Source organism: Scyliorhinus torazame, chromosome 5 (genome assembly GCF_047496885.1).
Source record: "Scyliorhinus torazame isolate Kashiwa2021f chromosome 5, sScyTor2.1, whole genome shotgun sequence".
Classification (NCBI taxonomy): domain Eukaryota; kingdom Metazoa; phylum Chordata; class Chondrichthyes; order Carcharhiniformes; family Scyliorhinidae; genus Scyliorhinus; species Scyliorhinus torazame.
In genome coordinates this window covers 171814517-171831747 of record NC_092711.1, presented here as the reverse complement: position 1 = coordinate 171831747, position 17231 = coordinate 171814517, and the positions used below count along the sequence as shown (strand labels likewise).

The window sequence follows — 17231 nt, the reverse complement described above, 5'->3', positions numbered from 1 at the left end:
GGTCACAGCAACTCCAGCCTTCAGCTCTGTTACTGGGCTGTCATTGACATGAGCAAGAGAGAGAGAGCATGTTGCCTGAGGCTTAAATGGGAAGTTGAAACTTGTGACTCAAAACCAACTGTGTAAGATCTCTGAAAAGATCAGGAATTTTAAAAGATAAATTCTAAACCCAGTGAACAAATTAATGAGTCATAAGACAAAAACTTCAGGTTTTATGACTTTACTGCAACAAACTAGAAGCAACAATGCCTAAACACTATTTTTATAGGGAACGTATCCCTTAAACTACAAATAGAGTGTAGCCCTTTTACTTTTAAGACAATCAAAAATCACACTCCATGGTTATGTCGCTGAAGTTGTCACTCAATTCTCCTGGAACCAGCCCAATGTGATTCTTCGTTCCTGTGTTTACTTCCATTCTGTTCCTTTGCCTGACTGGCAATCCTTAACCCCAGAAGTGTCTTTTGCAGTGATGGTTCTCCTGATGATATTCAGGTCCCGATAAACCAAGTGACTCTTCCAAATCCTGAAGTGGCGTTAGGTTTTTTTCTGCAAATCTTCATCTAATATCCAGTAAAAGGAATGTACAAATGGAAATTGAGAACAGGCAATTCTAGTTTCCATCCAACACTCTGCCCCATTCTCACTCTGCTGTAATATTCATCCTCCTAATTCTCTAAAGGTGCTGATTCAGGCTGACTGACAGATCCCTGCTCCCCGTTTTGGAGAGGCCTGTAAATCTCCATGCAGACTGCCAGACAGAAATATGTCTATGTTACTGAACTCAAAATGTGTGGAACATACAGACTGGATTCACTTCCTTTCTCTTCAGCTGCTGCAAGTCACCACTGTCCCCTCAGAATGAGAAAAGAAATGGAAAGATAAAGTAGACTTGGAGCGGCTGCTGACTCTTGTGGGGCATTCCAGAACGAGAGGTAATAGTCTTACGATAAGCGGTAGCAAATTCAAAAGTTTAAATTAAAAAATATTTTTTTTAAGAGTACCCAATTTTTTTTTTTCCAATTAAGGGGCAATTTAGTGTGACCAATCCACCTACTCTGCACATCTTTGGGTTGTGGGGGTGAAACCTACACAGACACGGGGAGAAAGTGCAAATTCCACACAGACAGTGACCCGGGGCCGGGATCGAACCCAGATCCTCAGCGCCATAGGCAGCAGTGCTAACCATTTGGCCACAGTGCTGCCCTATTCAAAGCAGAGTTGAAGAGAAGCTGCTTCTCCCGAGGGCTGTGAATCTGTGGAATTCACTACCCCAGAGTGCGGTGGAGCTGGGACAGTGAGTAAATTTAGGGAGAAGTTAGACAGATTTTTAATTGGGTTGAAGGATTCTGAAGAACTCTCAGGACGGTGGAGATAAGGCCAGGATGAGATCAGCGATGATCAAATGGCGGAGCAGACTCGATGGGCCAAATGGCCTAACTGTTCTTATATCATATGAACTTCTGAAAGGGGCAGACATTGATTTGCTCCCAGATGTTTCCCAGAGGAGGACGTTTTAGTCTGAAACCAATTGTTCAACCTCCACATTGTGACATCACAAAGGTGCTCATCCTCTAAATCAGCCAATAGGAATCCACTCGCTCCGCGGTGACGTCACTGCATTAGTGCGCACACGCTGGCGCGCGGACACGCGAGCACCGCCCCCACCCTCTGTTCCGTCTCCCCCAACACATCCTCGAGACGGTTTCCAGCAACCGGCTGACAGTTCCGGCCTTCGGTGATCTCCCCCTTCCCTGATCCGGGACTGCGCACGTCTCAGGGAGAGGGACTGCTGCGCATGTCTCAGGGAGAGGGACTGCTGCGCATGCGTAGGGGAGCTCACTTCCGCTGACCTTACCTCTCAGGTGTTGACCAATGGGAAGAGTTGGAGGACCGGAAAGACTCTGCCCCTCCGCCAATCAAAGCTCCCCCATTGTCTCGATGCGAAAGCTGCACATGGCGGTTTCTGCCGAGCAAAGCTGTTGTTCCCCCAACCCTGAATAAGTTTGAGCTGCACAAAGACTCCTGTCTCCAACATCTGTGAGTAAAACACTTTATTTCCTCCTCCTTTCCATTTCTTTTCTCATTCTGACCTTCAATTGGTGACTTGCAGCAACTGAAGGGAAAGGAAGTGAATCCAGGGAGGGTGCAGACTCTGGAAAGCTTGGCCCAGGTCTCTCTCTCTCTCTCTCTCTCTCTCTCAAAGACATTGACGTCCTTTGCCCCCTCAGCTTGACACATTTATTTGTCTGGCTAAAAGGACGATCTCTTTCCTAATGTTCACAATTAAAGGGCTGGTTTCCCCAGGAAATGGCTGACATTTAAGGGGTCAGTAAACAGGCTAAATCCAACTCAGCCAATTACTTCTCAGTAGGAATACTCTCCATCATCAGCAAAGTAATGGAAGGGGTCATCAAAGGTCCTATTAAGTGGCACTTATTCTGCAATAACCTGCTCCTGGACGCTCAGTTTGGGTTCCGCCAGGGCCACTCAGCTCCTGACCTCATTACAGCCTTGGTTCAAACTTGGACAAAAGAGCTGAATGCCAGAAATGAGGTGAGAGTGACTCCTCTTGACATCAAGGCAGCATTTGACCGAGTATGGCATCAAGGAGCCCCAGCTAAACTGGAGTCAATGGGAATCAGGGGATAACTCTTCACTGGTTGGATTTATACCTGGCATAAAGGAAGATGGTTGTGGTGATTGGAGGCCAGTCATGTCAGCTCCAGGACATCACTGCAGCAGTTCCTCAGGGCAGTATCCTAGGCCCAACCATCTTCAGCTGCTTCATCAATGATCTCCCTTCCATCATAAGGTGAGAAATGGTGATGTTTCTGGATCCGCGGGAGAAGGCTCACACTGTCCACCCTATCTAACCCCCTGATCATTTTGTATGCCTCTATTAAGACTCCTCTTAACCTTCTTCGCTCTTAACGAAAACAACCTCAAGTCCATCAGCCTTTCCTCATAAGATTTTCCCTCCATACCAGGCAACATCCTGGTAAATCTCCTCTGCACCCGCTCCAAAGCTTCCACATTCTTCCTATAATGAGGTGACCAGAACTGTACGCAATACTCCAAATGCAGCCGTACCAGAGTTTTGTACAGCTGCAACATGACCTCATGACTCCGGAACTCAATCCCTCTACCAATAAAGACCAACACTCCATAGGCCGTCTTCACAACCCTATCAACCTGGGTGCCAACTTTCAGGGATCTATGTACATGGACACCGAGATCCCTCTGCTCATCCACACTTCCAAGAACTTTACCATTAGCCAAATATTCCGCATTCCTGTTATTCCTTCCAAAGTGAATCACCTCACACTTCTCTACATTAAACTCCATTTGCCACCTCTCAGCCCAGCTCTGCAGCTTATCTATGTCCCTCTGTAACCTGCAACATCCTTCCGCCCTGTCGACAACACCACCGACTTTAGTGTCGTCTGCAAAATTACTCACCCACCCTTCTGCGCCCTCCTCTAGGTCATTTATAAAAATTACAAACAGCAACGGCCCCAGAACAGATCCTTGTGGTACGCCACTTGTAACTGAAATCCATTCTGAACATTTCCCATCAACCACCACCCTCTGTCTTCTTTCAGCTAGCCAATTTCTGATCCACATCTCTAAATCACCCTCAATCCCCAGCCTCCGTATTTTCTGCAATAGCCTACCGTGGGGAACCTTATCAAACGCTTTACTGAAATCCACATACACCACATCAACTGCTCTACCCTCATCTACCTGTTCAGTCACCTTCTCAAAGAACTCGATAAGGTTTGTGAGGCATGACCTACCTTTCACAAAGCCATGCTGACTATCCCTAATCATATTATTACTATCTAGATGATTATAAATCTTGTCTCTTAAAATCCCCTCCAAGACTTTACCCACAACAGACGTGAGGCTCACCGGTCTATAGTTGCAGGGGTTGTCTCTACTCCCCTTCTTGAACAAAGGAACCACATTTGCTATCCTCCAGTCCTCTGGCACTATTCCTGTAGCCAATGATGACATAAAAATCAAAGCCAAAGGCTCAGCAATCTCTTCCCTGGCTTCCCAGAGAATCCTAGGATAAATCCCATCAGGCCCCGGGACTTATCTATTTTCAGCCTGTCCAGAATTGCCAACACCTCTTCCCTACGTACCTCAATGCCATCTATTCTAATAGCCTGGGTCTCAGCATTCTCCTCCACAACATTCTCTTTTTCCTGAGTGAATACTGACGAAAAATATTCATTTAGTATCTCGCCTATCTCTTTAGACTCCACACACAACTTCCCATCCCTGTCCTTGACTGGCCCTACTCTTACCCCATTCATTCTTTTATTCCTGACATACCTATAGAAAGCTTTTGGGCTTTCCTTGATCCTACCTGCCAAATACTTCTCATGTCTCCTTGCTCATCGTAGATCTCTCTTTAGATCCTTCCTCGCTACCTTGTAACTATCAAGCGCCCCAACTGAAACTTCACACCTCATCTTCACATAGGCCTCCTTCTTTCTCTTAACAAGAGATTCCACTTCTTTGGTAAACCACGGTTCCCTCGCTCGACGCCTTCCTCCCTGCCTGACCGGTACGTACTTATCAAGAACACGCAGTAGCTGTTCCTTGAACAAGCTTCACATATCCAGTGTCCCTAACACTTGCAGCCTATTTCTCCAACCTATCCCCCCCCCCCCCCCCCCCAAGTCATGTCTAATGGCATCATAATTGCCCTTCCCCATGCCTCCTGATGCCCCAAAGCCTGTCCACCAGACATCTACAAGCACAAGTCAGGAGTGTAATGGAATACACTCCACTTTGCTGGATGAGTGCAGCTCCAACAACACACAAGAAGCTCGACTCTATCCAGACAAAGCAGCCTGATTGATTGCATCGCCTTCCACAAACATTCAAACCTTCCACCACCGACAAACAGTAGCAGCCGTATATACCATTTACAAGATACACTGCAGTAACTCCGAAAGGTTCCTCAGACAGCACGGTAGCATTGTGGATAGCACAATTGCTTCACAGCTCCAGGGTCCCAGGTTCGATTCCGGCCTGGGTCACTGTCTGTGCGGAGTCTGCACGTCCTCCCCGTGTGTGCGTGGGTTTCCTCCGGGCGCTCCGGTTTCCTCCCACAGTCCAAAGATGTGCGGGTTAGGTGGATTGGCCATGCTAAATTGCCCATAGTGTCCAAAAATTGCCCTTAGTGTTGGGTGGGGTTATGGGGATTAGGTGGGGTTACTGGGTTGTGGGGGTGTGGGCTTAGGTAGGGTGCTCTTTCCAAGAGCCGGTGTAGACTCGATGGGCCGAATGGCCTCCTTCTGCACTGTAAATTCTATGAAAAAAGACAGCACCTTCCAAACCCCCAACCACTACCATCTGGAAGGACAAGAGCAGCAGAAACCTGGGAAGCCCACCACCTGGAGGTTCTCCTCCAAGTTACTCACCACCTTGACTTGGAAATATATTGCCATTCCTTCACTGTCCCTGGGGCAACATCCTGGAATTCCCTCCCTAACAGCACAGGGGATGTAGGACAGCATGGTGGAGCAGTGGTTAGCGCTGCTGCCTCACGGCTCCGAGGTCCGAGGCTCCATCCCGGCTCTGGGTCACTGTCCGTGTGGAGTTTGCACATTCTCCCCGTGTTTGCTTGCGTTCACTCCCACAACCCAAAGATGTGCAGGGTAGCTGGATTGGTGATGCTAAATTGCCCCATAAGTGTAAAAAATGAATTAGGTACTCTAAATTTATAAAAAAACAAATGAAAAAAAAAACAGCACAGGGGATGTACCTACACCTCAAGGACTGCAGCAGTTCAAGAAGGCAGCTCACCCCTACTTCGGAAGGGCAACTGGGGATGGGCAATAAATGCTGGCCTGACCAGCATTGTCCACATCCCGTAAATTAATTTTTAAAAATGTAATATCGGACAGAAATATGTCTAGTGTTATATGGTATGTATTATATATATTTTTGATGGTTCTGTGATAAAATACATCCATTATTATTTCTAGTTTTGTAAATAGTACTGTACCTACATCATATATTTCCAGTCATACAGTCATTGCAGCACTTCAGAATCCATTTGGGAACTCGAGTCAATGCTGACTCTCTGTACAGCAATCCAGTCAGTCCCATTCCCCCTCGATATCCCTGTTCCCCTGCAAGTTTATTTTCTTCAAGTAACCATCCTATTTTATTTTAAATTATTGATCATCTCGACTTCCACAACCCTTGTGGGTAGTGAGTTCCCTGTCATGACCACTCCATGACTAAATAAAATTCTTCCTCAGAATTTCCCTATCTCTAATCAGTAAATGTACTTATATGGAGATTCTCTACTCTTGTGCAGGTTTTAGTGAGTTTAGATTTGTTGATCAGCACCTTCAGGAAAATTGGGAGGGAAAGTAAGTGAATACAATCTGTATATTACACACATTTTCCATCCAGTAATATAGATATATATCTTTCTGGCAGCCTGCATGAAGATTTTCAGGTCTGGAGGAAACCGTGAGCTTGGATCTGTCAATCAGCCTGAATCAGTACCTTCAGGAGAATTGGGAGGGTGAATATTAGATCCAGCAGAGTGAGAATGGAGGGAGAGTGTGTGGGATTGAGATTTCGAGCATTTCAGGGAAAGAGAGAGGAAAGAATGTTCGATAGAAACTAGAATTGTTTGTTCTGAATTTCTATCCTGTACTGATATTGTAAAATCTGTTTGCAGGCAGTTCGATCGAGAGGAGTTTGAGGCCGATATCTCAAACTAAATATCACATCAAGAACTGATTGAGTCACTCAATTCTTGGGATCTTCGGCCTGAGAATCTAGAAGGAGAAATGTTTGTCTATTCTGTCTGCTTCACGAGATTTTAAACAACAGTGTGTCTGGAAAAGCACTGAGACACACACACCCGTGTGAGACTGTTACAGAGCACTGACTGTGGAAAGAGCTTCAACCAGTGACACAGCCTGAAAACATACTACACCATTCACAGCAGGGAGAGACTGTGCGGGTGTTCTGTGTTTGGACAAGGCTTCAACTGATCGTCAAACGCGGTGAGACGTAAGATCACCCGGATCATGGCAAAACCATGGAAATGTGAGGATTGTGGGAGGGGATTTAGAGCCCCACACGAGCTGGCAACGCATCAACGCAGTCACACTGGCGAGCGGCCTTTCACCTGCTCTTGGTGTGAAAAGGGATTCGCTCACATTGGCACCCTGCAGAGACACGAACTAATTCACACTGCGGAGAGACCGTTCACCTGCTCTGACTGTGGGAAGGGATTCCCTCAGTTATCCCAGCTGCAGACACACCAGCGGGTTCACACTGGGGAGAGGCCTTTCACCTGCTCTCAGTGTGAAAAGGGATTCACTCAAATTGGCAACCTGCATACACACCAGCGAGTTCACACTGGAGAGAGGCCTTTCACCTGCTCTCAGTGTGAAAAGGGATTCGCTCACAATAGCGCCCTGCAGAGACACAAACTAATTCACACTGCGGAGAGACCGTTCACCTGCTCTGACTGTGGGAAGGGATTCATTCGGTTATCCCAGCTGCAGACACACCAGCGAGTTCACACTGGGGAGTGGCCTTTCACCTGCTCTCAGTGTGAAAAGGGATTCGCTCACATTGGCACCCTGCAGAGACACAAACTAATTCACACTGGGGAGAGACCGTTCACCTGCTCTGACTGTGGGAAGGGATTCCCTCGGTTATCCCAGCTGCAGACACACCAGCGAGTTCACACTGGAAAGAGTCCTTTCACCTGCTCTCAGTGTGAAAAGGGATTCGCTCAAATTGGCAGCCTGCGGAAACACGACCGAATTCACACTGGAGAGAGGCCTTTCACCTGTTCTCAGTGTGAAAAGAGATTCAATGACATTGGCAACCTGCGGAGACACGAACAAGTTCACACTGGGGAGAGGCCGTTCACCTGCTCTGACTGTGGGAAGGGATACACTCTGTTAGCCCACCTGCAGAGACACCAGCGAGTTCACACTGGAGAGAGACCTTTCACCTGCATTCAGTGTGAAAAGGGATTCACTGACAATGCCAGCCTGCGGAAACACGAACGAGTTCACACCGGGGATTATCCATTCAACTGCACTGTGTGTGATAAGGGATTCACTGATATTGGTAACCTTCGGAGACACGAACGAGTTCACACCGGGGAGAGGCCATTCATCTGCTCTGTGTGTGATATGGGATTCGCTCAATTATCCAGCCTGCTGAAACACAATGCCACTCACACCAAGAGCAGGCCCTTTAAATGCCCTGACTGCAGGCGGGGTTTCAAAAGCTCTCAGCTACTGATGTCCCACCAGCGCATTCACTCTGAGGAGAGACCGTTCAGCTGCTCTCACTGCACAAAGAGCTTTAGATCTCCATCCAACCTGATGAAACACGAGCGAAGTCACACCGGGGAGAGCCCGTTCACCTCTCCGACTGGGAAAAGATTCACTCGGTCATCACTTGCTGAGCCACAATGTCACTCACAGCAATGAGAGACCCTTTAAATGCTCCGACTGTGGGAGTGGGTTTAAAAGCTCTCAGGTACTGATGTCCCACCAGCACATTCACACTGAGGAGAGACCGTTCAGCTGCTCTCACTGCACAAAGAGATTTCAAACATCAATCACGTTGTGGAGACACCAGCAAGTTCACACTGGAAAGAAGCCATTCACCTGCTCTCACTGTGGGGAGGGATTCACTCAGTCGTCCAACATGCTGAGACACCAAAGGGTTCACAAGTGATGTTGGGTTAGATTCTGCTGTTATTCCTGCTGTAAATTACATCCAGGACTGAACCTGGAGTGGGTGGAGGGGTTTGTCTCCTCGTCAACTCCTGGTGCTCGGATGTGGCGACCCTGGCGAACTACTGCTCCCCTGACCTGGAATACCCGACTGAAGTACCGTCCATACTACCTTCCACGGAGTTCACTTCTGCCATCATCATGGCGATCTACATCCCACCCCAGGCGGAAGTGAAGACGCCGCTTGATGAATTGTACACCGCTATAAATAACAATGAAGCAGAATACCCGGAGGCCTTGTTCATCGTGGCCGGAGACTTCAACCAGGCCAACCTCGAGTGTACTGCCAAAATTCCACCAACACCTCTCCTGTCCCAACAGGGGCCCCAACATCCTTGACCACTGCCACACAGACATCAAGGGCGCCTGATGATCCATCCACTGGCTGCACTTCGGAAAATCAGACCACAAGACGGTGCTCCTCCCGGCGTACAAGCAGAAACTTAAGCGGGAGAATCCGGTTAAGAAATGCTGGTCTGAGGCAACAGAAGAGCTCCTGTGCGACTGGTCCATATTCAAGAACTCGGCAGCTAACCTAAACGAGTATGCCAGCACCATCACAGACTTCATCAGCAAGTGTGTGGAAGATTGTGTGTCAAAGAAGGTAGTTCGTACGTTACCCAACCAGAACCCATGGTTTAATCGGGAGATTCAAGGCCACGTCTGAGGCGTTCAAGTCAGGCAACCCTGACCTATACAAAATAAAATCTAGGTACGACTTCTGCAAAGCCAACAGGGTTGCCAAGAGACAACTGAAGAGTTGTCCAGACTGAGCTAGAATCATGGACTCTCATCGATTGTGGCAAGGCTTAAACAACACAATGCGCTAAGCTGAGTAGGATCTTTAGCAACAGCGCACCCCTTCCCGACAAACTCTAGCATTCTATGCTTATTTCGAGCAGGAAACCAACAAACCTTTGTCATCTGCCCCAGCAGCCTTGGGCACACCCATGCCCACCGTCACAGCGTACAAAGTCAGATTGGCCTTCTTGAAAGTGAACTCTCGGAAAGCGGCGGGTCCTGACGGAGTCCCTGCCACGCACCCAGATCCTGCGCGGACCAACTGGCAGGTGTGTTCGCGGACATCCTCAACCTCTCCCTACTCCGTTCTGAGATTCCCACTGCTTCAAGAAGACCACTATCATACTGGTGCCAAAGAAGAACCAGGCAACGTGCCTCAATGAATACCATTCGATGGCCTTGACATCGATCATTATGGAATGCTTAGACCACAGCTGGAGTAATGTGTGCAGTTTTACTCCCCTTACCTTAGGAAAGGTCTTGCCACAGAGGAACAGCAACAAAGTTTCACCAGACTTGTTCCGGGTTTGGCAGGACTGTCCTCTGAAGAGAGATTGGGGAAACTAGGCCTCTTTTCTCTAGAGTTTCAAGGAATGAGAGGGGATTTCATTGAAACTTACAAAATCCATAAAGGAATAGACCGGGTGGGTGCAGGTGAGATGTTTCCCCGAGTTGGAGAGTCTGGAACCAGGGGACACAATTTCAAACTAAGGGAGAAGTCACTTAATACGGGTCTCGGAGGAGACATTTCTTTACTCCGAGGGTTGTGAATCTTTGGGATTCTCGACCCCAGAGGGCTGTGGAAGCTCAGACACTGGGAGTGTTTAAAGCAGCGACTGGCAGATTTCTGTTTCTTTGTTTAATAAATTATGTTTTTCTAATTAAGGGACAGTGAGCTTTGGACTGTGGGAGGAAACCCACGCACACACGGGGAGAAAGTGCAAACTCTGCGCAAACTCTGCACAGACAGTGACCCAAGCTGGGAATCGAACGTGGGACCCAGGAGCTGTGAAGCAACTGTTCTAACCACTGTGCTACCGTGAAGTGGATGATCAGCCACGATCGTATTGAATGGCGGCACAGGCTCGATGGGCTGAATGGCCACGTTGCCAGAAGAAAAAAAAGGTTTCTGATCTGAATAGTAAGAGATTGTAGAGCTCTGAGACTCCGACGGATCTGGGTGTCCAAGAGCATGAATCACAAAAAGGGAATTGAATACAAAAGAAGGGAGGTTATGCTTCAGTTATACAGGACATTGATGAGTCCACATCTGGAGCACTGTGTACAGTATTGCTCTTATTTAAGAAATGATGTCAATGTGTTGGTAGCAGTTCAGAGAAGGTTTACTGGACTCATACCTGGAATTGGAGGCTGGGCTTATGAGGAATGATTGGACAGGCTGGGCTTGTGTCCGATGGATTGAATTGATTTGATTGAACCGTATCAGATCCTGAGGGGCCTTGACAGGGTGGATGTGGAAAGGATGTTTCCTCTTCTGGGAGAATCTAGAAATTGGAGTCGCTTTAAAAGTAACAACTTGCCCATCTAAGGCAGAGAACCTCTTTCTCTCAGGGTTGTGAGTCTTTGGAACTCTCTTCCTCAAAGGGCAGTGGAAGCAGAGTCTTTGAATATTTTGAAGACTGAGTTGAATAGATTCTTGATAAGCAAGGGGGTGAAAGGTTATCGGGGGGAATGTGGAGTTGAAGTTACAATCAGATCAACTTATTAAATGGTGGAGCAGGCTCGAGGGGCCTACTCCTGCTCCTAATTTGTACGTTATCACATCCTTCATAATAGATTGTAGCATTTTCCCTCCGACTGATGTAAGGTTAATGGGTCTGTGGTTCTCCGTTTTCTCTCTCCCTCCTTAAATAGTGGGGTTACATTTACCACCTTCCAATCTGCAGGAACCATTCCAGAATCTATAGAATTTTGAAAGATGATCACCAATGTATCCTCTATCTCTACAGCCGCCTCTTTCAACACTCTGGGGTGTAGAGCAGCAGCTTTTGGGAATTTATTAACTTTCAATCCCATTAATTTCTCCAGTACTACTTTTTCACTGATACTAATCTCTTTCAGTTCCTCGTGTTCACTGGCCTCTTGGTTCTCTCGTGTTTTTGGGACGATTTCTGTATCCTCCTCCATGAGACAGACACACATTGTTTAGTTTCTCTGTCATTTCCTTATTCCTCATTTTAAACTCTCCTGTCTCTGCCTGGAATGGACCCACAATGGTCTTTGCGAATCTTTCCCTTTTCATATTTTACAGGAACTTTTCCAGTCAGTTTTTATGTTTCTCGCCAGTTTGCTCTCATATTCTATTTTCTCTTTGAGTTTCTTGATCCTCCTTTGCTGAATTCTAGAACAAGTTTCCAATCCTCAGGGTTACACTTATTTTGGCAACTATATGAGTGATAAGATCTTTTATTTTATCTTCAAAAATGAGCCCAAGATCTGGTTGATTGGAGGTGTCCAAAAATGCAACTTTATTGCTAATTATCCACCTTGATTCTCTTACTTAAAAATAAATCAAAATTCAGCTGAAATAATACATCAAAACATAATAAAGAGAGTTGCACAAAAACATAAGACAATATTAGGAAATCAATAGATGGTTAAGAATTTCTTAAAGCATGAATACAGAACAAACTTTAGTCATGAAACTTTATTCTTAAAGAAATTCTTATCAATGGTCTAACCCCTTATTGGTTTCAAATTCTCAGCTGAGTCTTCCTGATTTATTCAAATAACTCTCTTGTCACTTGGAGCATGATTTGTTATCCAGGCATTGGTCATTACTTAAGATTCATTAATGTCTATCAAATTAATTAAATGTCTACATGCTCCCGCCACGTGTACCAATCCTCTGAAGATAAGGCGTTCTGCATCAACCTTGTTTGTCGCTAAGGCTTTGCTACATTTTGTAAATGTTTCTGTTGCTAAGGCTGCGATACTTTTTCATTACTAGATGTATTTGTAGAACAATGGTTTATTCATTACGAGGGCTTTTATGCAACTTTTCTAGAAACCGTGTTAGATTCTGACACATTAAGTTGCTGTACAGCAATTCTCATATTATTATCTGAAACAATGACTATGCCTTGTGGATATTCTATTTTCTGTCTGTATGTATACTGAATTTAAAGAATTATACTGCATTGATTCTTCAAGGTACCAATAAATCAGTGAAGCAATAAATCTGTAATCGATTAATGAGCCTCTTGGAATCTTTAATTTTTCTTGTTAGTCACGGTTGCGTCACTTTTCCTGTTGGATTTTTGTTTCTTAAAGGAATCTATATTTTATGTAAATATGTGATAATTCCTTAAATGCGACTGCCTGTGTATCATTACACATTTTATTGTAAGTTCCCAATCAACTTGGCCCTCCTAGCTTGACCGTTTCCTTCTGAGACAGAACCATGTAACCACCAAAGCCTATCTTTATCTGAACTGCATGCTTTGGGGTTCCAAACAGAAACAGGAACTATCTGTCATCTACCTTCCAAACACCCTTTCACTCTGTGATCCTGGTGAAATTTGAAGCCAAGTATTTGCCACAAGGCTCAAGAGCATCAGCCCACTGGAGGCAAAGTCGTGAGACCGGCCAGTCCAGCAGAACGAAACCCTCCGACCCTCCCCATTGACCAACTGACAGAATGAACACAATGCTGTTCTGGGTGTAATTGAGAGTAGCAACAATAACAGCAGAATCCAACCCCTGTAATCACTTGTGACCTTGTTGGTGTCTCAGCAGGTACAAGGAAACACAGAATCCCTTCCCACATTGAGTGCAGGTGAATGCTCACTCCCCGGGGTGAACTGGCTGATGTCTCCGCAGGGTGGATAAATGTCTGAATCCCTTCCCACACTGAGAGCAGCTGAATGGCCTCTCCCAGTGTGAATGCGCCGATGAGCTTCCAGTGCAGATGGGGCTTTGAATCCCTTCCCACAGTCCCGGCATTTCCACTGTTTCTCCATGTTTTGGGTCTCCTTGTGTCTCTCCGGGTTAGACAATTGAAGCCTTACTCACACACACAGTACAGTCCCTCCCCACTGTGAAGCTCTGTAACTGGTTGAAGCTCTTTCCACAGTCAGTGCTCTGGAACACTCTCACTCGGGTGTGTGTGACCCAAAGAATCAAGTGACTGTCAGATCAAGATGTGATGTTTGGGATTTCTGTCTGTAATACCTCCTTTTCTAATATCCTGGAAAAACAATTTACAAAATACATCACTGCAAATACAGGATAGAAACTCAGAACAGACAGTTCTAGTTTCTCTGGAACAGACAGTTCTAGTTTCTCTGGAACATTCTTCCCTCCCTTATTCCCCAAAAGCTGTAAATCTCCATCCCACACACACTCCCTCCATTCACTGTATCTAATATTCACCCTCCCAATTCTCCTGAAGGTGCTGATTCAGGCTGACTGACAGATCCCTGCTCACTGCTTCCTGTCCTGGACACAGAGATCATAACAAATAGGAGCTGCAGTCGACCATTTGGCCCATTAAACTTGCTCAACCCTTTATTTGTCATATGAGGAACGGTTGAGGACTCTGGGTCTGTTCTCGTTGGAGTTTAGAAGGATCAGGGGGGGATCTTATTGAATCTTACAGGATACTGCGAGGCCTGGATAGAGTGGACATGGGGAGGATGTTTCCACTTGTAGGAAAAACTGGAACCAGAAGACACACTCAGACTAAAGGGAGGATCCTTTAAAACAAATGTGAGGAGGAATTTTTTCAGCCAGAGGGTGGTAAATCTGTGCAACTCTTTGCCCCATTTGAGCTTTCCTCATTTGGGAAGGCCCACGTGCCTCGGACACCAAAGACATGGCCCGTAGCGACAAGCCCCACCATCAAGGTAACGGATTTAATTGGACATTATCGATCAAGGCCAAATCACTGAGTGTCTTTAAGACAGAGATAGATAGATTCTTGATTAATAAGGGGATCAGAGGTTATGGGGAGAAGGCAGGAGAATGGGGATGAGAAAATATCAGCCATGATTGAATGGCGGAGCAGACTCGATGGGCCGAGTGGCCTAATTCAGCACCTGTGTCTTATTAGTGTCACAAGTAGGCTTACATTAACGTTGCAATGAAGTTACTGTGAAAATTAAGGTTGAACCTATCCAACCTTGGCTCCCTTACACAATTGAAATCCGCACCACCCCCTCCCATAATCAGCTGGTGAGATTTGACCATTTTGAAGGCAGTGCTGGATAGATTCTTGAGAAGCAAGGGAGTGAAAGGTTATTGGGGGGTTGCTGGGAGTGAGGAGTTGAGGTTACAATCAGATCAGCTGTGAACTTATTGAGGGAGCTGCTCCACAGTTGGGTTGTGGGATGCAGAATGTATTGATCCCATAACCTGACTCATTCCACTTCCCCTTCTCTTTCCTCTTTTTCGGAGGTCATGTTTGGCTGATCCCACATGCTATTTACACTTCTGAACCTTTTGGTGTTTGCTGCTACACGAAATCGGGCTGCCCTAAAATGTGGCCTCTTCAGTGAACCTCTGAGCACCCGGGACAAAACCGAATAGAACCGACCCCGCTAAAATTCGGCCGGGTTAAGAAAGCCTCAATCACTGTATTAAGTTGATCTTTTCTCTACACCTTGCTACAACATAACATTATATTCTGCAGTCTCTCCTTCCTTCCCTATTTACGGTATGCATTGTTTGTACTGCATGCAAGAAACAATACTTTTTACTGTATCCTAATACACGTGACAATAATAAATCAAATCCAATCAAAAAAACTACATTTACATCATGATCAAAACATATACACAAAAACAGGCAAAGAATTATACAGTCAATAGGAAAGACAATCTGGCGGGTGTCTATTCTGCACTGGTTGCCTGCTCATTTAAGGGATTTGGTTCTTCTTGATCTTGGATGTCCTCCCCGGGTCTTCAGAAGATGTCTCTCCCCTGGAAGGTGTTGTAGTCTCTTTTGCAGAAGATTAGGAGCAGCAAGGGGTTCTTCAGCAATCTCGGTTTCTGCAGATTGACCAGAAGTCGCAGTCACATGATCGGGTAGTATGGATGGTGGTTCATCCTGAGGTAGTTCTAGCACACACAGTACTGGCACATTGATGGATGTCTCTAACAACTGATCTGTGTTGTCTTCACACTCGCTGATCTTCAGTTTGCACAATGTGGGAGACAGGGCCAGTTTCAGACAACACAGTTACAGGGACCCTCTTCTCGCTGGTGGAGCAGCTGCAGACCAAAACCTGCTCTCCTAGTCCAAAAAAGCATCTTTTGGGATTCCCTTCTCCTCTTCAGGTTTGTGACTGCTGATTGTGTTCCACTGTCTCAGACGTCTCCAGGGGAAATGTTGGTCAGATGTCGTTCTCAGCTTCGAGGTGCGACGATGCATTTCCAGCACACATGGAGATCTGAATCCCTTCCCAGCCACCACATTCTACGGTTTCTTCATGGTGTGGGTGCATTTGTGACTCTGCGGGTTGGACAATCAGTTCAAATGTCATCCACACACAGAGCACATGTATGGTCTCTCCCCGCTGTGAAGGATGTGATAAATTTCTTCTGCTTTTTAATTAGTAAAAGCTCTTTCCACAGTCAGCGCTCTGGAACACTCTCACTCGGGTGTGTGTGTCTTGGTGCTTTTCCAGTCACACTGATGATTAAAATCTTTTGAAGCCTACAGAACAGAAAACATTTCTCCTTCCAGATTCAAAGGCCGATGATATTCCGGTCTCAAGGAAACGAGTGAATCTATCAGATCGAGACACATTTGAAATTTCTGTCTGTAATTCCTCCTCTTCTAATATCCTGGAAAAACAATTTACAAAAGACATCACTGTCAGTGCAGGATAGAGATTCAGAACAGACAATTCTAGTTTCTCTGGAACATTCTTTCCTCTCTAATTCCCCAAAAGCTGTAAATCTCCATCCCACACACTCTCCCTCCATTCTCACTCTGCTGTATCTAATATTCACCCTCCCAATTCTCCTGAAGGTGCTGATTCAGGCTGAGTGACAGATCCCTGCTCACTGCTTCCTGTTCTAGACACAGAAACATGAAAATTTAAATGCAGGCTGCCAGACAGATATATGTTTATAATTACTGGACTAAAAACTATAGAATCTACCGTGCAGGAGGCCATTCAGCCCACCGAGTCTGCACCGGCCCTTACAAAGAGCACCCTACTCAAGCCCACGTCTCTACCCTATCCCCGTAATCCATAACCGAGTAACCTCCACTTAATCTTTTTGGACACTAAGGGCAATTTAGCATGGCCAATCCGCCTAACCCACACATCTTTGGACTGTGGGAGGAAATCGGAGCACCCAGAGGAAACCCACGCAGACAAGGTGAGAACGTGCAGACTCCGCACAGACAGCGTTTGGTTCATTGTTCTGAAAAGGAAAGTCACCTAAAGTCAGCACAATTGAGCACAGTTGGGAATGTTTGCAACCAATCCCTTTGCAAACAAACCGAGAAGTTAACCCTTTCCACTGACAGCACGGTGACAATTTGCCTTTTAAAGATTTGGCTTTATCCCATTTCTTATCTTTCAAAACAGGTGTTTGAGAACGGGAGATATGGGAGTTATCGCCAAACTGATTTCAAATACTTGTG

At 46.1% G+C, this 17231-nt stretch overlaps 1 protein-coding gene and 1 long non-coding RNA gene across 2 annotated transcripts in view; one reads left to right on the top strand and one right to left on the bottom strand.

Annotated features, from left to right (window-relative positions):
* The window catches only part of LOC140420686 (uncharacterized), a 105300-nt gene extending 103486 nt beyond the window's left edge, over positions 1–1814 (bottom strand). Inside the window, exon 1 of the long non-coding RNA XR_011946509.1 lies at positions 1669–1814. This is a non-coding gene — a long non-coding RNA (uncharacterized lncRNA). The remainder of the gene's footprint in view (positions 1–1668) is intronic.
* LOC140420685 (uncharacterized) lies at positions 1806–12827 on the top strand. Its single transcript, XM_072504682.1, has 2 exons — positions 1806–2040; positions 6719–12827. Exon 2 carries the CDS (start codon positions 7074–7076, stop codon positions 8499–8501), a length of 1428 nt encoding a protein of 475 aa, XP_072360783.1. The 5' UTR covers positions 1806–2040; positions 6719–7073; the 3' UTR covers positions 8502–12827.
* Positions 12828–17231: the final 4404 nt, after the last annotated feature.